Genomic DNA, 22,561 nt, shown 5'->3' on the forward strand with positions numbered 1-22,561 from the left:
TAATGTTTGTACCTTATTCCTGTTATTTATTCATTCCACCATTTAATCACTATATTTTCTTAAGATTCACATCTTTAACCTATGCTTCTATAATTTATATCTTTTAGATACACCTGGTGAACCTGTTGGACCAATCATATTCTCAAATATATCTGAGGGCAAAGTAACACTTTCATGGAATCCACCTGAGAATGATGGTTGTTCTGAGGTCACTCATTACATTGTTGAGAAACGTGAAACCTCTAAAATTTCATGGGCACTTGTTACGGATGAGTGCTTGGCAAGCACATACACTGCCACCAAACTGATAAAGACAAATGAGTATCAGTTCCGTGTTTCTGCAGTCAATAGGTTTGGTGTTAGCAGACCACTGGATTCAGTTCCCGTGATCGCACAGATGCAATACAGTAAGATAATAAAAAGCTTATAATGAAATATATTTTTTCTCAAAGTTTATGTAAAACACTGTAAAAAATCTTTCTGTAATTTCTTCCTTTTTCATCCCTGCAGCTGTTCCAGATTCTCCTGGAACTCCAGATGCAACAGATGTTGACGGAGAGAGTATCACAATCAACTGGGCTCCGCCAACACATGATGGTGGAAACCCAATAAAATATTACATTGTGGAAAGACGTGAAAAGAAGACTGGTCGCTGGCTGAAAGTCCTAACAAGGAAACCCATTGTTGAGGCTGCACACAGAGTGACTCATCTCACTGAGAATGTGGAGTATGAATTCCGTGTGTATGCTGTAAATGATGCTGGAATTGGAGCACCAAGCAACATTTCAATGCCAATTAAATGTGCAGAGCCAACTGAAGAACCTGATGCCCCATCTATTGTCAATGTGACTGGCACTACCAATACATCTGTCAGCTTGGAATGGACCAGACCTGCCTATGATGGTGGTATGGAAATCCATGGCTACATTATTGAGATGTGCAAGGTATCTGAAGCGGAATGGCACAGAGTCAATGAGGATCTTTGTGCTGTCACAAGATACAATGTCACTGGTTTGGAAACTGGTGCAGAGTACAAGTTCCGTATTTGTGCAGTCAATTCTGTTGGAAAGGGCGAAGCCAAAGAAATACCTGAGTCTGCACAGGCAGTAGACAGGCTCTTGGCACCAGAAATTGACATAGATGCATCCTTCAAACAGACACATATTGTGAAAAGTGGTGGAAGTATATGTATCCGTATTGGCTTTAAGGGAAAGCCAACACCTACAGCTTCCTGGACAAAAGTAGATGGAGAACTTGGTGTTATGACAGACATCACCACCACTGAGACATTCACAGCCTTGACACTGGAAAACTGCACTAGAAATGATACTGGAAAATATACTCTCACTCTTGAGAACAGTAGTGGCAATACATCTATCACTGTTGCAGTCAAAGTGTTGGACACACCTGGTGTACCAGGGGCTCTCTCCATTAAGGAAGTCACAAGAGGAGTTCTCACAATTGCTTGGGAACCTCCTACAAATGACGGTGGTGCACGTGTTCATCATTACATTGTTGAGAAGCGTGAGGCAAGCCGTCGTACATGGACGGAGGCAGCACCCAAGACCACTCAAACAAGCTTGAGAGTTTCTGATCTCCTGGAAGGTGTACCTTATTTCTTCAGAGCTATGGCTGAGAATCAGTATGGTCTTGGTGAAGCGTATGAAATGTCTGATCCAGTTATTGCCACAGCTGAACCTGCTCCACCAAAGAGAGTTGATATCATTGATACAACTGACACATCAGCAACCCTGGCCTGGCTCAAGCCAGAGCATGATGGAGGAAGCCGTATCACAGGCTATTGTGTAGAATCCAAGGGAAAAGATGCAGATAAATGGGTTGTTTGTGGTACAACAAAAAATCTAAGCCTTGTAATTGAAGGACTTACAGAGAACAGTGAGTATGAATTTCGTGTCAAGGCAAAGAATGATTCTGGCTTCAGTGTGCCAAGAGAAGCTTTCTCCTCAGTCATCATTAAAGAGCCACGAATTGAACCTACTGCCGATCTCAGTGGTATTACCAACCAACTCATTACTAGCAGGATTGGCGAATCTTTTGAGATTGATGTTCCAATTAGTGGAAGACCAGCTCCAAAGGTATCCTGGAAACTTGAGGAAATGAGACTGAAAGAAACTGACAGGGTTTCAATCAAGACTAACAAAAACAGGACCACTCTCACAGTTAAAGACTGCATGAGAGGTGATGGAGGCAGATATTTCCTCACCCTTGAGAATGTCACTGGGCCAAAGACTTTCACTGTCACTGTCAATGTTATTGGCAGACCAAGCCCTCCAGAGGGCCCTATTGAGATTTCCTCAATTACATCAGAGTCATGCATACTGTCTTGGAATCCACCTGAAGATGACGGTGGCACAGACATCACAAACTACATTGTTGAGAAGCGTGAATCTGGCTCCACTGCTTGGCAGCTTATTAACTCAAGTGTAAAACATACTTCTTTCCATGTTTCACATCTAACTAAATACATGCAGTATACTTTCCGTATCTGTGCTGAAAACCGTTTTGGTGTGAGCAAACCAACAGAATCTGAGACGATTGTTGCAGAGCATCCATTTGGTATGTAATAGCTAATAAGAAATTAGTATTTTTGAGATACTGTATAAATGATCAAATATCAAATATTTAATTATGTTTTCATTTTCACAGTTCCTCCAGGCCCTCCAACAAGGCCAGAAGTGTTCGCTGTAACTGCCAACAGCATGAGCATTCGTTGGGAGGAACCGTACCATGATGGTGGCAGCAAAGTCTCTGGATACTGGATTGAAAAGAAGGAGCGTAACACAATTCTCTGGGTGAGAGAAAACAAGATTCCCTGCTTTGAATGCTACTACAAGGTGGAAGGCCTTGTTGAGGGTCTTGAATACCAGTTCAGAGTGTATGCAATGAATAGCGCTGGCCTCAGCAAAGCAAGTGAAGCATCAAAAAGAGCTGTGGCACAAAATCCAGTTGGTAAGTACATCACAATCAAAAAGTAATTAATTACGGTCTAGATCGGCAAAACAATACTTACATGTATTCTTTGATGATACAAATTTATAGATCCTCCAGGAAAACCAGAAGTTAAAAATGTATCAAGATCAACAGTCTCAATCAAATGGTCTGTGCCCCTAAACGATGGTGGAAGCCCGATTACAGGCTACATTGTTGAGCGCAAGCCTTATACTGTCACTGGAGAAGGTCGCTGGCTTAAGTGTAACTACACTAATGTTACCGACACAAATTTCACTATCACTGCATTGGGAGAAGGAGAGGAATATGAATTCCGTGTAATTGCCAAAAATGCAAATGGAGTGTTGAGCCTGCCATCAGTTTCAACAGGACCAGTGACCTGCAAAGCAGAATACAGTATGTATCATACATGGTTCTTTCACTAAACGAGACAAATATTTTTTATTAATGAGAACCTAAATAATTTAACTCATGACACTTAAATTATTTTGCAGTTCCTCCTAAAGCAGAGCTGGACAGCAAACTCCTTGTGGACACAGTTGTAATTAGAGCTGGATCTGATCTGGTGCTGGATGCTGCTGTTGGTGGTAAACCTGAGCCTAAATTCAGCTGGTCCAAGGGCACAAAAGAGCTAGAGCTTTGTGAAAAATATGCTCTCCAGTATTCAAGTACCCGTGCTCTGGCATTCATCAAGTTCTGTGACAGAGATGACACTGGGAAGTATGTTTTGACAGTTAAAAATGCAAGTGGAACAAAAACCGCTGAGGTCAATGTTAAAGTGCTTGGTAAGTGTGCTAAACATACAGCAATAACATACATGAATGGTACCTTCAAGTCCCAAACAAATGGTATCTTCAGTCCCAAATATGTTGTCAGTTTATTCATACTATAATATTTCTTCTTTTACAAGATACACCTGGTCCCTGTCAGGAGATTACAGTCAGCAATATATCTGAGGAAAAATGCACAGTGTCTTGGAAAGAGCCACTGGATGATGGTGGTGACCCCATCACACATTACATTGTTGAACGAAGGGATACCAATAGACTTAACTGGGTTATCATGGAGGCTGAATGCAAAGCCCTAACATGTGAAATTAAAAGACTTTTCAAGAACAACGAATATATCTTCCGTGTGAGAGGTGTGAACAAGTATGGATCTGGTGTGGCAGTACAGTCTACCCCCATCTTTGCCAGAAACTCATTCAGTAAGTGTCATGATTAATATTAAAAACATTAGCTGAGGTATTTTGAAGTGTTGTAAGTTACAATATTCCACCTTCATTTCCAATTACAGCTGTCCCATCACCTCCTGGAGCACCAGAAATCCTTGCAGTTGGAAAAGACTATGCAACGATAGAGTGGCTGAAGCCTGAGAGCGATGGTGGCAGTGAAGTCACAAACTACTTGATTGAGTTCCGTGAAAAAAAGAGTGTTAGATGGATCAAGGTTAACAGAGATTCTGTTCTCAAGGACACATCCTTTAAAATCACTGGTCTCCATGAAGGCAACATTTACCAGTTCCGTGTTACAGCCATGAATGCAGCTGGTGATGGTGAACCTAGTGAAGTGTCAATGTATGCAGTATGTAGAGTACCAACAGGTATGTTTCTGAAACAACCCCATTGTTGACATTTAAATGTGTATATTACTATAGTAACAAATGTTTACCTTATTATGTTAAATCACCATTTTAGGCACTTCAGATCCACCTTCAATTCCACGGGTTACAGACACACACAAAGATAGTATTAGCCTTGCCTGGACACGACCAGTTGAAGATGGAGGTGCTGATGTTATTGGTTACGTTCTTGAGATGCAAGAAGCTGGTGCAGAGGAATGGACAAAAGTGCATGAAAAGAATCTTAGGGTGACAGAACACACAGTTACAGGTCTTTCTGCTGGCAAAAAATACTGTTTCAGAGTTGCAGCTGTCAATGTAAATGGAATGGGTGACTTCAGTGAACCTTGTGCAGAGACTGAGCCTGTGGAAAGAATTGGTATGTTCACACAAATTCCAAATTGTTGTATTCTGTCAAAGTTTGATATGTACAAATGCAAGAAAGAAGCAATGTCCAATATCTTTGTAAGTGTCTTTTCTATTAAACTCTCTTGTTTTGTTTATTTTTTATTTCAGAAATTCCTGACCTTGAGCTGCCTGATGAACTGACAAAGACAATTTGTCTGAGAGCCGGAAGTTCTCTGCGGCTCCATGTTACTGTCACTGGTAGACCAATCCCAACGGTAACCTGGAGCAAACCTGGTGTGGACCTCCAAAATCGTGGCTTTATTGAAGTGACCAATACTGCTACAACTCTCATTATTGACAAGGTGCACCGCTATGATGCTGGAAGATATACAATTGAAGCTTCAAATTCAGCTGGAAAGAAGGATGCAAGCATTCTTGTGAAAATCTATGGTATATTTATTTATCCCAAATTAAATCATGGAAATTATTTAGTGCATATAACAAGGTACCACGAAATGATGTCTAACCAGCATGTTTGTGAATTCTTTTTCAGATACACCTGGTCCAACTGGTCCAATTAAGTTGAAAGAGCTTACAAAAGATTCTGCTCACATTACTTGGGATGCTCCTGAAGTTGATGGTGGAGCACCTGTCAATAATTACATCATTGAAAGACGAGAGGCATCAATGAGAGCATACAAAACTGTCACATCCAAATGCAGCAACACATCATACAAAATAACTGGTCTGACAGAAGGAATGCTCTATTATTTTAGAGTCTTACCAGAGAATATCTATGGTGTTGGTGAACCTTGTGAGACAGGTGATGTTGTGTTGGTCTGTGAAGTTCCACTGCCACCAGCCAAGCTTGAAGTTGTAGATGTAACCAAATCCAGTGTATCACTTGCCTGGGAGAAACCTTTACATGATGGAGGCAGCAGAATTACTGGCTACATTGTTGAGGCTTGTAAAGCTGGTACTGACAAGTGGATGAAGGTGGCAACTTTGAAAATTACAGACTTTGAGTTCACTATCATGTCACTTAATGAGAATGAGCAGTATCTCTTCAGGGTTTGTGCTGTCAACAGCAGAGGAGCTGGTGAGCCAAAAGAAATTGTAACAGCTGTGACAGTTCAAGAACAAAGAGGTATGTATAATCATATTAACAAAAATTACAAGATGCTGTCATTTGTTTGTCATGTCTCACTGTTTATGCCTTTTTTCCTCTTTCAGTCTTGCCAAAGGTTGATCTATCAGCTATTCCACAGAAGACGATAAGTGTTTTGGCAGGCAAACCCCTTGAGCTTGACTTACCAATTATAGGACGACCACCACCAGTTTGTTCTTGGTTCTTCCATGACAATAGGGTAAAGATTGTGGAGCGTGTGAAGATAAAGTCAACTGGAAAATTCTCTAAATTAACCATTCTTGACACTACCATTGATGACAGTGGAGTGTATACACTTGAGTTGAAAAACATAACAGGAGTAACCACTGAAAACATCAAAGTCATCATTCTTTGTAAGTACAGACCCCCTGCATGAAAATAGATATTTTAAAATGGTTGAGTTTGATATTAATCATAAACATCTCTCTCTGTAGCCAAACCTGATGAGCCTCAAGGACCAATCCGATTTGATGAAATTGATGCAACATCAGTCACAATAAGCTGGTATCCACCTACGAGAGATGGTGGTGCACCAATTAGCAACTATGTGGTTGACCAACGTGATGCTCATCGCCCAGGATGGGTTCCTGTGTCAGAATCTGTTTCCAGACCAACATTCAAATTTGTCAGATTGACAGAGGGCGATGAATATGTGTTCCGTGTTGCAGCAACCAATCGCTATGGCACTGGGGATTACTTACAGTCAGAAATCGTAATGTGCAAGAGCTCCAAATGTAAGAAAACATGATTAAATACCATATATATGATATTTACGATTTAGGATATATGTGTATATTCTAGACCTACTTGATCACAATTTCGAATTGTTGTTACAGCCATTCCTGGGCCGCCTGGAAGACCCATTGTATTTGATGTATCACGTGATGGCATGACCGTTGCATGGGAGCCACCAGATGAGGATGGAGGCTTAGAGGTGTCTGGCTATATTATTGAACGCAAGGAGGTCAGATCAGATAGGTGGATCCGTGCTAATAAAAATCCAGTGACAATGACAAGATACAGATCCACTGGATTAATTGAAGGCCTGGAATATGAACACAGAGTGACAGCCATCAATGCCCGTGGTGTTGGCAAACCTAGCCTTCTTTCTAAACCGGCAGTAGCAACTGATCCTGTTGGTAAGCAGAATTTTACTATTAATACATTTGTGTGTGTATAAACTGACACAAAATTGTAATTTTAGTAAATTCAATTATTATCACTTATTAAACAATTACATAAACCCTACAGATCCACCTGGGTCACCTCAAAACCCACGGGTCACAGATACCTCAAAGTCTTCTGTGTCTTTGGCCTGGAGTCCTCCAGATGAGGAGGGTGGTGCTAAGGTTACAGGCTATCTAATTGAGATGCAAAAGGTTGGTTCAGTAACCTGGATGAAGTGTAACACTACACCTTCACTGATCTGTGAATATACCTTGACACAAATGCCGCAAGGAGAAGAATTCAAATTCCGTGTTATGGCTTGCAATGCTGGTGGACCAGGTGAACCAGCTGAAGTACCAGGAGTTGTGACTATAACAGAGATGCTTGGTAAGATCTTATGACCCTGTCATTAACTCCCTGTAGTTACATGTGTGAAATGCTATATGTCTGGAATGATTTAATTATTTGAAATGTGCTGTTTCAGATCCTCCAAGTTATGATCTTGAGGCAAAATACAAAGATGTCCTTGTAGTCAGATCCGGAGGAGTAATCAAACTTTCAGTGCCCATCAAAGGCAAACCTACTCCTACCTGCAAATGGACCAAGGATGGATCAGAGGTGACCAACCGTGCTATGATTGCCTCCAATGAAGACATATCAGAGCTTGTAATCAAACAAGCTGAAAAGTCTGATTCTGGAGTTTACAATCTCCATCTGGAGAACAAGTGTGGCAAAAAAATGCTTGCTATAAAGGTCAAGGTTATTGGCCGCCCATCTGTACCTGAAGGCCTTCTTAGATTTGATGATATACAAGCACATTCTGTAAAAGTTAGCTGGAAACCACCAACAGAAGATGGTGGTTCTGAAATTGTTGGCTACATTGTGGAGAGACGTGAAGTAACAAAAGCAGCTTGGTACACCGTTGACTCGCGAGTGGTTGACACATCCCTTGTGGTTAAGGGACTACAAGAAAATGTTGAATACCACTTTAAGGTGACAGCAGAGAACCAGTTTGGAATAAGCAGCTCACTGAAATCAGAGACAACTGTTGTACCAAAGACTCCCATTTGTAAGTGCTCGTCAGTGATCTCATTTCTAGGCAATACATATTTGTTATTAAACATAAAAGCATTTTCTTTCATTTTTTGTTATTAATATTTAGGTGTCCCAGAGGCTTCAGGCACTCCACCAGAAATTATGGATGTTACTAAGAATTCTGCTGCTTTGGCTTGGACTAAACCCAAAGATGATGGTGGATCTCGCATTACTGGTTACTTCATTGAGTACAAAGAAGTGTCGTCTGATAAGTGGATTCATCATGAGGCAAAGATTACCTCAACAATGTATACTCTTAGTCAGCTCACTACTGATTCTGAGTATCAGTTCCGTGTAATTGCTGTGAATGACATTGGGGAGAGTGAACCAGGACCTGCATCGGATTCAGTAATATGCAAAGATCCATTTGGTTTGTCCTCATTCTTAATTTTCTCTATTCATTAATTGATTTAAAATTATTGTCTTTATTTAATAAAAAAATAACATGTTATTGTATTCTTGATGTATTTAGATAAACCAAGCCAGCCAGGAGAAATTGACATTATGACTGTTACCAAAGACTACATTACAATTAATTGGGAGACTCCAGCATGTGATGGTGGAAAACCAGTCCTTGGCTACTGGATTGAATACCGAAAGTCTGGAGAGACTGCTTGGAAGAAATGCAATAAGGAGCGCACAAAGGACAAACAGTACACTCAGGGTGGTCTACAAGAGGCAACAGAATATGAATTCAGAGTATTTGCTGAAAATGAAACCGGAATTAGCCGACCACGCAGAACAGCAACTGGCATCAAAACTAAACTGGGTGGTAAGTATGGTTTGAAATAACATAAGAAGTACTGTTGAATGTATTATGATTTGTCAGTATCAAATATTTATCCAAATTCATTTTTAGAGGAGAAATTTATTTGACTAAAATCTCACTATAGCTGTCCCTGCTTTTTATTTATTTATTTATTTTCCTAGTTGGAACTAAACCAGCTCTCAGGAAAGAGATGGATGAGGTCACTGCCAAACTAGGACAAACTGCAACTCTCAAATGTCAGATTATTGGAAGACCTATTCCAGAAATTAAATGGTACAAGGGCGGAAAGGAAATCAAAGAAGGTCGCAAATATGCAGCAACCTCGGATGGCCGTAATCATACACTGACGATTTCAACCGATCAACAGGAAGATGAGGGTCTGTACACATGCAAGGCTGTGAATGAGGCCGGCGAGTGTGAGACCAGTGGAACTCTGGTCCTTGAAGCAGCACCACAGTTCCCAGTGCCACTGAAAGACAAATTCTTTGCAACATGTGGTAGCACAGTGCGCATGCATGTTGTTTACATTGGTCGACCTCATCCTAAGATAATGTGGCTTTATGGAGCCAAGGCTTTGGAACCCTCTGAGAATGTGATAATTGAAAATACAGAGCATTACACTCATTTGATTCTCAAAAACGTACAGCGCAGAGTAAACGGAGGAAAATACAGAATCAGGATTAACAACCATTTTGGGGCTGCAGATACTGTAACTCACGTTGAAATCTTAGGTATATGCTTAATAATGCTTAATCATTTTTAAAATTCTGGTAAATATTAGTGGAAATAAGACTAATTAACTTATTCTTTGTGTTTTCAGATAAACCTGCAATGCCAGAAGGTCCTCTTGTACTTGATGCACTGTTGAAGAATTCTGTGATAATTAGCTGGAAAGCACCCAAAGATGATGGAGGATCTATGATCACAAATTATATTGTGGAAAAGCGTGAAGACAAGGAAGGAGCAGAGTGGGAACTTGTATCTTCATCTATCACAGGCACTTCATGCAGAATTCCTAACCTTGTTGAAAATGAGGGATACTTCTTCCGTGTTTCAGCACAAAATCGTTATGGCAATAGTGAATCACTGGAAACTCCTTCTGCTATCCTCATCAAGAGTCAGCTACGTAAGTAATGAAGAAACATGATTAAAGAATGTTGTTGATGTTGTTTTTTAGTGTTATTTAAATTAAAATGTATATTAAAATGTATGTTTACAGAGAGGCCAGGAGCTCCATTAAAACCAGTTGTTTCTGGACTTACCAAAAACTCCTGTGTTGTGTCTTGGAAGCCACCTCTCAGTGATGGAGGCTCTAAAATTAAGAACTATTGTCTTGAAAAGCGAGATAAGAAGGGTGAATGGGTTGCAGTTACAACAGATGAAATCCACCAGACTGTTTATTCTGTCAAGGGCCTGACAGAAGGTGTTGAGTATGAATTCCGGGTGAAATGTGAAAACCTTGGTGGTGAAAGTGAGTACAGTGAAGTATCTGACCCTGCCATTCCAAAGACTGATGTTGAAGTGCGTGCTCCTGCCTTCAAGGAAGATCTCAGAAACATGAGTGTAAAATTCAAGAGCAATGCAACATTTGTCTGCAAGATAACAGGACAGCCCAAGCCTGTAATAAAATGGTTCAAGCGTGGTAAGGAAATTCAAGCTGATGGCACCAAAGTCAAGATTCAAGAATACAAGGGAGGCTACCAGCAGCTTGTTATTGCTGATTGTGATGCAGAAGACTCAACTGTATATCAGATCAGAGCAACAAACCAGGGTGGATCCATTTCTGCTACTGTTTCTCTAGATGTAGAAAGTAAGCTTTCAGTATTTTTATATACTTTAACTGGCTATACCCGCAATTCTGTCTGTAAGAAAATTTCAAAGTGATGCATTAAAATTTTCTCTTTTTTTTCTCAGTCCCTGCTAAGATTCATCTACCTAAGAATCTGCAAGGAAAGGAGGCTATCCCTGCACTTCGTGGTGAAGTTGTGAACATCAAAATTCCATTCAGTGGAAAACCAGATCCAGTTATCACTTGGCAGAAGGGACAAGACCTTCTTGATAATGATGGACACTATCAAGTCATTGTCACAAGATCCTTCACATCTCTTGTATTCCAGAATGGAGTAGAAAGGAATGATGCTGGTTTCTATATTGTGTGTGCCAAAAACAGATTTGGAATTGACCAGCAAACAGTTGAGCTTGATGTTGCAGATGTGCCTGATCCACCACGTGGCATCAAAGCCAGTGATGTTTCTAGAGATTCTGTAACACTCCACTGGGTAACATCTGCCAGTGATGGTGGAAGTAAGGTCACAAACTATATCATAGAAAAATGTGCCACCACAGCAGAAAGATGGATTCGTGTTGGCCAGTCTCGTGACACCCACTATACTGTTGTCAATCTGTTTGGAAAGACAAGTTACCAATTCCGTGTCATAGCTGAAAATAAATTTGGTCAGAGTGCACCGTCTGAGCCAAGTGGACCTGTTGTAACGAAGGAAGACAAATCAAGAGTTCTTAACTATGATGAAGAAGTTGATGACACCAGGTCAGTTTCCAAAAGCAAAGCTCCTCATTCAGAGGCTAAGAATGTTCACAACAAGTACATGATTGCTGAAGAGCTTGGCCATGGACAGTTTGGTATTGTTCACCGGTGCATTGAAACCAGCTCTGAGAAAACTTACATGGCTAAATTTGTCAAAGTAAGAGGTGCAGATCAGGCACTAGTGAAGAAAGAAATTGCAACACTGAATGTGGCACGTCACAAGAACTTCCTGTTACTGCATGAGTCATTTGACTGCCCTGAAGAACTAGTCATGGTTTATGAGTTCATCTCTGGTGTGGACATATTTGAGCGCCTTGGTACAGCCAATTTTGAGCTCAATGAGCGTGAAATTGTTAACTATATCAGACAAGTATGTGAAGCTCTTGAATTCCTTCACAGCAAGAGTTATGGCCACTTTGATATCAGGCCTGAAAATATAGTGTACACCACAAGAAAGGGAACTAATGTCAAGATCATTGAGATTGGACAGTCTAGACACCTTACACCTCGGGACCAAATTAAGATTCAGTACACAACAGCTGAGTTTGCGGCACCAGAAATTCATCAAAATGAGATGGTTAGCACTGTGACAGATATGTGGTCTGTCGGTGTTCTTGTGTATGTTCTTCTCAGTGGATTTAATCCATTTGCCGCTGAAACTAATCAGCAAATGATTGAGAGCATTTGCAATGCTGAGTACAGTTTTGATGATGAAGCCTTTAAGCATGCAAGTGTTGAGGCATTAGACTTTGTGGACCGCCTACTAACCAAAGAGCGCAAACATCGTATGACCGCTGCTGAGGCTTTGAATCATCCTTGGCTGACAATGAACTCAGAGCAGCTAAGCACTAGGTCCATCAAGATTACTCGCCATAAGAGATATTACCAAGCCATGGTTAGGAAAGAATGGAACACTGTTGTCTCATCTGCTCGTGTTGCCAGTGGTGGTGCTATCAGAAGTCAGCGGGGAGTAACAGTCTCTAAAGTGAAGATTGCACCATTTGAACATGGACCAGTTGCAGGACAAATTAAACACAGTGCTGCTGATGAAGGTGATGATATCAAGCTCATTTGCAACATTGATAACTACGATAGCACCACAGAAATAACATGGTACTGTGGAGTAAGACAACTAGAAGGCGGCACTAAATACGAAATTATTTATGAAGATGGGCTTGCTACCATAACTATCAAGGGAATCACAAGAACTGATGATGGAACATACAGATGTAAAGTTGTCAATGAGTATGGTGAGGACAGTGCCTATACCGAGCTCTTTGTCAAAGGGGTAAGATCCTATCGTGAGTTCTACACTACACGTGTTGTAAAGAAAGTAAAACGTAGAGTTGACACAGCAAGACTACTCCAAAGACCTCCTGAATTCACTTTGCCATTGTGTAACCGCACAGCTTACATTGGAGAGGATGTGCGCTTTGGTGTCACAATCACAGTGCATCCTGAACCTCGTGTAATGTGGTTGAAAACTGGTCAAAAGATTATGCCGGGAGATGATGACAAGAAATACACTTTTGTTAGTGATAAGGGCCTGTATCAGTTAGTTATTCACAAACTTGACCCAGATGATGATGCGGAATACACTGTTGTGGCACGGAACAGATTTGGTGATGACAGTTGCAAGGCTCGTCTCACAGTGATCCCTCGTCCTGCTCCTGCTGATAACACTTTGAGACCTATGTTCAAACGTGTTCTTGCTAACTTGGAATGCAGAGAAGGCCAGAGTGTACGTTTTGAAATGAGAGTGTCAGGGCATCCTTCATTGAAATGGGAGAAAGATGGCATGCCTTTGGCATTTGGTCCACAAATTGAAGTTGTGCATGAAGGCTTAGATTACTATGTTTTACATGTAAGAGATACTCTTCCAGAGGATTCGGGCAACACTCCACTGGGTAACATCTGCCAGTGATGGTGGAAGTAAGGTCACAAACTATATCATAGAAAAATGTGCCACCACAGCAGAAAGATGGATTCGTGTTGGCCAGTCTCGTGACACCCACTATACTGTTGTCAATCTGTTTGGAAAGACAAGTTACCAATTCCGTGTCATAGCTGAAAATAAATTTGGTCAGAGTGCACCGTCTGAGCCAAGTGGATCTGTTGTAACGAAGGAAGACAAATCAAGAGTTCTTAACTATGATGAAGAAGTTGATGACACCAGGCCAGTTTCCAAAAGCAAAGCTCCTCATTCAGAGGCTAAGAATGTTCACAACAAGTACATGATTGCTGAAGAGCTTGGCCATGGACAGTTTGGTATTATTCACCGGTGCATTGAAACCAGCTCTGAGAAAACTTACATGGCTAAATTTGTCAAAGTAAGAGGTGCAGATCAGGCACTAGTGAAGAAAGAAATTGCAACACTGAATGTGACACGCCACAAGAGCTTCCTGTTACTGCATGAGTCATTTGACTGCCCTGAAGAGCTAGTCATGATTTATGAGTTCATCTCTGGTGTGGACATATTTGAGCGCCTTGGTACAGCCAATTTTGAGCTCAATGAGCGTGAAATTGTTAACTATATCAGACAAGTATGTGAAGCTCTTGAATTCCTTCACAGCAAGAGTTATGGCCACTTTGATATCAGGCCTGAAAATATAGTGTACACTACAAGAAAGGGAACTAATGTCAAGATTATTGAGCTTGGACAATCTAGACACCTTACACCTGGCGACCAAATTAAGATTCAGTACACGACAGCTGAGTTTGCGGCACCAGAAATACATCAAAATGAGATGGTTAGCACCGTGACAGATATGTGGTCTGTCGGTGTCCTTGTGTATGTTCTTCTCAGTGGACTTAATCCATTCGCTGCTGAAACTAATCAGCAAATGATTGAGAGCATTTGCAATGCTGAGTACAGTTTTGATGATGAAGCCTTTAAGCATGCAAGTGTTGAGGCATTAGACTTTGTGGACCGCCTACTAACCAAAGAGCGCAAACATCGTATGACCGCTGCTGAGGCTTTGAATCATCCTTGGCTGACAATGAACTCAGAGCAGCTAAGCACTAGGTCCATCAAGATTACACGCCATAAGAGATATTACCAAGCCATGGTTAAGAAAGAATGGAACACTGTTGTGTCATCTGCTCGTGTTGCCAGTGGTGGTGCTATCAGAAGTCAGCGAGGAGTAACAGTCTCTAAAGTGAAGATTGCACCATTTGAACATGGACCAGTTGCAGGACAAATTAAACACAGTGCTGCTGATGAAGGTGATGATATCAAGCTCATTTGCAACATTGATAACTACGATAGCACCACCGAAGTAACATGGTACTGTGGAGTAAGACAACTAGAAGAAAGCGCTAAAAATGAAATTACTTATGAAGACGAGCTTGCTACCATAACTATCAAAGGAATCACCAGAACTGATGACGGAACATACAGATGTAAAGTTGTCAATGAGTATGGTGAGGACAGTGCCTATGCTGAGCTCTTTGTCAAAGGGGTAAGATCCTATCGTGAGTTCTTCACTACACGTGTTGTAAAGAAAGTAAAACGCAGAGTTGACACAGCAAGACTTCTGCAAAGACCTCCTGAATTTACTTTGCCATTATGTAACCGCACTGCTTACATTGGAGAGAATGTGCGCTTTGGTGTCACAATCACAGTGCATCCTGAACCTCGTGTAATGTGGTTGAAAACTGGTCAAAAGATTATGCCGGGAGATGATGACAAGAAATACACTTTTGTTAGTGATAAGGGCCTGTATCAGTTAGTTATTCACAAACTTGACCCAGATGATGATGCGGAATACACTGTTGTGGCACGGAACAGATTTGGTGATGACAGTTGCAAGGCTCGTCTCACAGTGATCCCTCGTCCTGCTCCTGCTGATAACACTTTGAGACCTATGTTCAAACGTGTTCTTGCTAACTTGGAATGCAGAGAAGGCCAGAGTGTACGTTTTGAAATGAGAGTGTCAGGGCATCCTTCATTGAAATGGGAGAAAGATGGCATGCCTTTGGCATTTGGTCCACAAATTGAAGTTGTGCATGAAGGCTTAGATTACTATGTTTTACATGTAAGAGATACTCTTCCAGAGGATTCGGGCACATACCGAGTCATTGCAACTAATTCAGCTGGGTCTGCAAGTTGCCAATCCACACTCAAGGTTGAACGTGTGACACACATCAAGAAGGAGGAGAGTGAGGAAGAAAAGAAGAAGAAACATGATCTTGATCAGCAAGAGATGGACAAGAAAGTAAGACTAACTCAGATACTAGCAGGTGCAGATGTTACCCCACTTACTCCAGTCGCACAGCAAGCACTAAGAGAAGCTGCAACTATGTTCAAGCCAGCAATCACTACCAAGAAAGTCAAGAGTGAAGCTGAGGAAGCCAAAGAAAAAGAGGAGAAAAAGAAGAGAGCAGAAGAAAAGAGGCTGAGAATGCCATATGTTATTCCTCCACCTCGTGTTGTTGCTCCTACTGCTCTTGAGGAGGATATGGAAATCAAACACTTTGTTCCTTTCTCTGATATGAAGTGGTACAAGAAACTCCGTGATCAATATGAGTTCCCGGAGCCAATGGAAAAGTTCCCCCAGAAAAGACTTAAGCGCATCCGACTGTCAAGATGGGATCAGTTCTATGAAGTACCCCTGCCAAGAATTAATGACCAATACAAGCCAAAATGGCATATTCCTGTTTCACAGGATGACCTTGAGACTGTAAGGCCAGCAAGACACCGCACACCTTCTCCAGAGATGGAGGCTTACTACAGAATCAGGAGACGCTCTCTTGGTGATCTTTCTGATGAGGAACTGCTTCTGCCTGTTAGAGAATACTTGTCAGTGAAGAGAACAGAAGAAGAAAGACTTAAACTCGAGGATGAACTTGAGTTAGGCTATTCTGCTTCTCCACCAAGTCTTAGCCCTGTACGCTTTGAACTCTCTGCACTGCGTCACCCATCACCTAAGAGAGCTGCATATGATGAGGAGGAAGGGGAGGAAGTTCCAACATATGACTCTTACCGTATTCCATCTAAATATGAGGCTGGTCCAAGCTATATTGACTTACGTCAGCGTCACGATAGGGCAACATACAGACCTCCAAGGCAAAAACAAAGGTTATATGAGGAAAAAGAGGATCAGGAACTGCTTAGGTCTGTCACGACAGCCACAAAATTAACTTCCTACAAGAGCCAACTGCAGCACATTGAGTTTGAGGAGAAAACAAAGGTCAAAAGAAAGGAGAAAACAAGAGTTTCTGTGTCAGCAGTAACTAAGGCAGCAGTTCTAACTGAAATACCTACAACATTATTCTCTCCTGGCTATGCTACAGTAACTCGTCCTACGAAACCTTCTGCAGCTCTGGCAGAAAAAGAAGTGGTTAGAACAACTTCACCTGAAAAGACACGCCCACGTTCCCCCAGCCTTGATTCTACTGAGAAAGCAGACACTACACCAGACTTATCAACAAAAATTGATTATATGTCAAGGTATGAGTCAAGAAAGAAAGCCTTGAAAACTGAGAGGAAGTTTGAAATTGTGACCCAGCAGCCTTTTACCCTCGACCATGCACCCAGAGTGACAGTAAGAATGCGCTCTCACCGTGTGCCAATTGGTCAAAACACTAAGTTCACAATGAATGTCCAATCGAAGCCAGAAGCACAGATTAAATGGTACCACAATGGACGGCAGATTGAAGAAAGCAGAAAATACCGTATATTTAACATGAGTGGCGTTTTGTCTCTTCAAATCATTGATTGTCAGGAAGAGGAGAGTGGCACCTACCGTGTTGTCTGCACAAATGCAAAGGGAGAGGCCTCTGACTATGCCACTCTCGATGTTGCTGGTGGAGGATTTTCTGCATATGCCTCGCAACGTAAGGATGAGGAGCCACCAACTCCCTTTTTCCCTGAGATGACAAAAACAGATGTTTATCATGTTTCATCTACAAAAGCAGAATCTGTATCAGAAACACAAATGGAAGTATCTGAAATTAAAACAGACAAGATAGAAGAGACAATTGAGACTGTTGTTCAGGAGGAGAAGGTAACATCTGAAATCAAACTTGAAACTATGGAAGTGACAGCAGTTGAGGAAGTTGTGGTTGAGAAAATTTCTGAGACTAAACTTGAAGCTACAGAAGTGACAACAGTAGTGGAAGAAGTGGTTGAGGAAAAGAAGCCAACTCTCCCAGCTACAATTTTGACTAAACCACAGTCACTCACAGTATCTGAGGGAGAATCTGTTAAATTCACATGTGATGTTGATGGTGAGCCTGCACCCACTGTAACATGGATGCGAGAGACGCAAGTAATTGTGTCATCTCATCGTCACCATATTACCTCAACTGAATATAAATCGACCTTTGAGATTACCCAAGTAGAAACGTCAGATGGAGGTAATTACACTGTAGTGGTAGAGAACTCCGAAGGTAAACAGGAGGCACAGTTCAGTCTAACTGTTCGTAAACCAACACCTGTACAGAAAGTTGTTGCTTCTCCTCCAAGAGTGAAATCTCCAGAGTCCCCCCGTATAAAGTCACCATTTGGAATTAGGTCTCCACAGAGAATTAAATCACCAGAACCAATTAAATCTCCACCAAGAGTTAAGTCTCCACCCATGGTAAAATCACCTACTCCAAAAGAAAAAACATCCAAGCCAACCTTCTCAGCAGAACTAAAAGACATCTCGGCCTCTGCAGATACTATTATTAAGCTTACAGTGAAAGTGTCCGGTGAGCCTAAGCCATCAATCTCTTGGATGAAGGATGGAAAAGTATGAGATTTTTAAAAACTTTTATGAAAAAAAAAAAATATATATATATATATATTATAATGAATGGATTTACTAACTTTAATTTTGACATTTTTTCTCACAGAACCTCTCTCAAGGTGGAAAATATGAAATATTCGAAGAACATGGTTCAGCACATCTTGAAATCTATGAAGCTGATGTCTCTGATAGTGGAGTATACACATGTACAGCCAAAAGCAGTGCTGGATCTGTTACTACAAACTGCACTGTTACCGTTCAAGGTATTGTAATGCTCAGTTTAGCACTCAAAATACATTATGATTTTAATAAGTATAATTTTGCACATACAGTTGTACTTTAATAAAAATTAACTACTCTTTCCGCTACAGCGCGGACAACGACAGTTGGCATGGAACGGAAAGCAGAGATGACAGAGCAAATAGTGAAAAAGGAGATAGCTTTTGAGGAAGTGCAGTCCTTTACAGAAATCAAAGCATCAAAAACCCAAATGACGATGAGTCAAGGTCAGACTGTTACGCTACGAGCAAACATCCCTGAAGCCTCTGATGTGAAATGGATCCTGAATGGAGCCCAGCTATCAAATTCAGAGAACTACAGATACGGTGTGTCAAGAAATGATCACACCCTGACAATTAAAAGCATCAGCCACCATGACCAGGGAATTCTCACATGTGAGGCCAAAACTGAACATGGTGTAGTCAAGTGCCAGTTTGACATGACCGTCAGTGCAATGCGCTCAAATGCACCAAGTTTCCTTGTGCAACCACACTCAAAGAATGTAAACGAGGGACAAAATGTCACATTTACATGCGAAATCACTGGTGATCCTTCTCCTGAAATTGAGTGGCTAAAGGATAATTCAGTAGTGAGTAGCTTGTCATTATATCTCCGGGGAATAAAAAAAAAACAGTTTATTTGTGTTTTTCCTCATAGCGGTCTGTTAACTTTATTTGAATTTCCCTTCAACTTTGCAGATATCTATTACATCGAACATGAAATTGAGCCGGTCTAAGAATGTGTACACACTTGAGATTCACAACGCTACCATTGAAGACAGCGGAAAATACACAGTAAAAGCAAAGAACAAATTTGGACAGTGCTCTGCAACAGCATCACTGAATGTCCTCAGTAAGTGATCTCTTTCTAAGAAAAAATTAACACTCTATAGTAACCTAGTATGAGCATCCTTTCCATTACATAAAATGCATGATCAAAACAAACACGTATGTCCAAGAAGAACACATATCTAATTATAACTAATTATCTCTGCTCACCACTCAAGCTAACAAAATCTAACAATTCCTTCTACAAATGGGACTGTTCTTTTGATCTTTTTGACATTGTTGGACTGCATTTTGACCTACTGAATTTAACTACCACAGTACAAAATAAAAAGGCACCATATAATATAAATGCATTTGTAGTCGGCATAGTGATGACGTTAACAGCATGAATTTTCAAGGACTTAAATATCCAAAACATTTTTACCACCCATTAGCCATGCACCACATAGTTTGATCCATTTAACAAAAATGTTTGAGAATGAAGTCAAAATAATCAAAAGACTGTATTTTTTTATTTGCATTACCAAATGAATTTCCTTAAAGGTACAATCTGAAAGTGGTGCAACTGGAGCATTATTTATTTTAGTAATACCAATGCTGTCAAAAATGTTCCAGTATACTATACATTAAATATTCCCAAATGTTTCAAACAGGAAACAGAGGCCAGTTGCACCATTTGAATTGCCTGTTGTACCTTTTTATGAAATAAACTGCATTAATGACATGGTATTTGCTGTACTCTCACAGCTCTGGTTGAGGAACCTGCCAAAATGATAATTGTGGAGAAAGCCTCTGATGCTACGAGCGTGCAGGGCAGTTATTCTGCCAAGCATGAGGCTTCAAAAATGCAAGAGACATCCTTCAGCAGTTCCAGCATGGCTGAGGTTAAATTTGAGAGCATGTCAGCGTCTAGCATGACCTCCATGACTTCTGAAAGAATGATAGCTATGAGCTCCAGCAGTATGATGGCACTGTCCAGTCACTCGCATGTTGAGGGGTCATCCATCAAAGCCATTTCTTACGGCCGCAAAGGTGAGATGGAAAGTCTGTGCATCTTCGCCAAAAAACATTTACAGTTCAACAAACCCAATTATCGGCAGAGCTATTATCAGCATAATAACAGATGAATTTGTTTGTCCTCTCACCAGGTATACCACCAAAGATTGAGGCTGCTCCTCAAGATATCAGTATTGAGTCAGGGAAGGTCCTGACTGTAGCCTGTGCTTTCATTGGAGACCCAACCCCTTGCATAGAATGGTCACATTCAGGGAAGACACTGTCCAGCAAGGAGCAAGAGAGTGGACGATTGCAGATTGAGACTTCTCAAGATGTCACCACTCTTGTTATAAGTGGAGTGAAAGAGACTGATGCTGGTGCATACACCTTAAAACTTTTTAATGAGTTTGGATTTGATACCACTACTGTCAATGTCAGGATTCGATCGATGTAAAAATATATATATATTATATAATAGCAATACAATCCTCACCCCATTTCCCTCATTCAAATCCTTTTTATTTATAGAATGAGAAAAAATACTCTGTTCTTGATAAAGACCTGAATTTCTGTTCTTGTAAATATGAACTTTTTTTTTTTTTTTTACCAAACTTGACATTAATTTATGCCAAACTAGACTAAAGTCTAAAGTTGTTATAAAATGTGCCATATTGGATAATTATGATCAGAAGTTCAGCACCATTTTGTGACATGTACATAATGTATATAGCCGAATTTACCGGTTATGGAAAATGTATGAATTGTTATTTATGACAATATTAACAAATGGAACTAAATGTTTAACAGGAGAAAGTTTCACATGGAACGAATACCCTGTTAAACCTGAAACAAAACTATGTGCCTCAACAATAAGTTGAAGTCTTAAGATTGCCTCAACAGGTAGAGAGGCTCCCTGTTGAAGTTAACTAAAATCAGAGAGACAACGTTATGCACTGTAAATTTGTGCGTGCAGTAATGCAGTACACAAGAATTTATGACTTGACCATAAGACCTTGAGTGCTGTTTGCATTACCCTCATGTAAGCAGGGCGACTAGGCCTTGTGTTCAGACTGATTAAGTCATACCGCCAATTTAATGACAAGCTCATTGTGCGAGTGGCCTGCACAATGAGTTAATGATAATGTTTGTGCACAGTTTCTGGCAACGGACTGTTTGAATTTAGATTTTATGAAAGTAACATCACCTGGCCATTCATTGTAAAATTAATTCAAGTGCTTCTTTGCAGAAGCTGTGCTAACTCTCGGAGGATTGCTAGGTTATATTTTGTGTGTTTGCGTGTGTGTGTGTTAGCATTAGAATCTCACTTTGTCCGCAGCCAGGGTATACATCAAGTAATGTACCACAGAGACTTCATGTGCTGTGCACAGAAAAGAAAAATTACATGGATGTAATACCCTGCACATTGATTTATTAGAACTAATTTATGTAGTTTTACCCATATATTCAGCCTCCTTGAGTTTTATGAATTACTGATTTAATAAAGCATGTTTTCAGCACCATAAAATGTTTGTCTGTTTTCCATAAATTAATGCTACTTCATTTCATATTTGATGTATGCATTATGGTTACTCGGTCTTTGAATAATATCTTCATGTCTTCATAGTTGATTTAAACAACAAATTTTGTTTTCATTGAAAGCAGGTTCAGTTTTATCTGATTTCAGCCAATATTGTTTAAGAGGATAACCTGCTTGAATCAGTAACATATGTGACCCTGTACCACAAAACCAGTCTTAAGTCGCTGGGGTATATTTGTAGCAATAGCCAAAAAAAACATTGTATGGGTCAAAATTATCGATTTTTCTTTTATGCCAAAAATCATTAGGATATTAAGTAAAGATCATGTTCCATTAAGATATTTTGTAAATTTCTTACCGTAAATATATCAAAACTTAATTTTTGATTAGTAATATGCATTGCTAAGAACTTCATTTGAACAACTTTAAAGGCGATTTTCTCAATATTTAGATTTTTTTGCACCCTCAGATTCCAGATTTTCAAATAGTTGTATCTCGGCCAAATATTGTCCTATCCTAACAAACCATACACCAATGAAAAGCTT

At 40.4% G+C, this 22,561-nt stretch overlaps 1 protein-coding gene across 1 annotated transcript in view; it reads left to right on the plus strand.

Moving 5' to 3' along the window:
• The window catches only part of LOC107716993 (titin-like), a 161,854-nt gene extending 140,696 nt beyond the window's left edge, over positions 1 to 21,158 (plus strand). Inside the window, 27 exon segments of the mRNA XM_016523634.1 lie at positions 108 to 407; positions 511 to 2,577; positions 2,668 to 2,970; positions 3,061 to 3,366; positions 3,465 to 3,755; positions 3,881 to 4,177; positions 4,267 to 4,572; positions 4,667 to 4,969; positions 5,107 to 5,388; positions 5,492 to 6,085; positions 6,172 to 6,459; positions 6,541 to 6,840; positions 6,943 to 7,245; positions 7,358 to 7,660; positions 7,758 to 8,342; positions 8,436 to 8,738; positions 8,841 to 9,140; positions 9,299 to 9,868; positions 9,958 to 10,263; positions 10,357 to 10,947; positions 11,052 to 11,685; positions 13,859 to 18,419; positions 18,523 to 18,679; positions 18,788 to 19,284; positions 19,394 to 19,547; positions 20,231 to 20,515; positions 20,632 to 21,158. Of these exon segments, the coding sequence (XP_016379120.1) occupies positions 108 to 407; positions 511 to 2,577; positions 2,668 to 2,970; positions 3,061 to 3,366; positions 3,465 to 3,755; positions 3,881 to 4,177; positions 4,267 to 4,572; positions 4,667 to 4,969; positions 5,107 to 5,388; positions 5,492 to 6,085; positions 6,172 to 6,459; positions 6,541 to 6,840; positions 6,943 to 7,245; positions 7,358 to 7,660; positions 7,758 to 8,342; positions 8,436 to 8,738; positions 8,841 to 9,140; positions 9,299 to 9,868; positions 9,958 to 10,263; positions 10,357 to 10,947; positions 11,052 to 11,685; positions 13,859 to 18,419; positions 18,523 to 18,679; positions 18,788 to 19,284; positions 19,394 to 19,547; positions 20,231 to 20,515; positions 20,632 to 20,933 (15,488 nt within the window). The 3' untranslated portion in view covers positions 20,934 to 21,158.
• The last annotated feature ends 1,403 nt before the right edge of the window (positions 21,159 to 22,561 follow it).

This window comes from Sinocyclocheilus rhinocerous, unplaced genomic scaffold (genome assembly GCF_001515625.1).
Source record: "Sinocyclocheilus rhinocerous isolate Xijiao unplaced genomic scaffold, SAMN03320098_v1.1 scaffold1802, whole genome shotgun sequence".
Classification (NCBI taxonomy): domain Eukaryota; kingdom Metazoa; phylum Chordata; class Actinopteri; order Cypriniformes; family Cyprinidae; genus Sinocyclocheilus; species Sinocyclocheilus rhinocerous.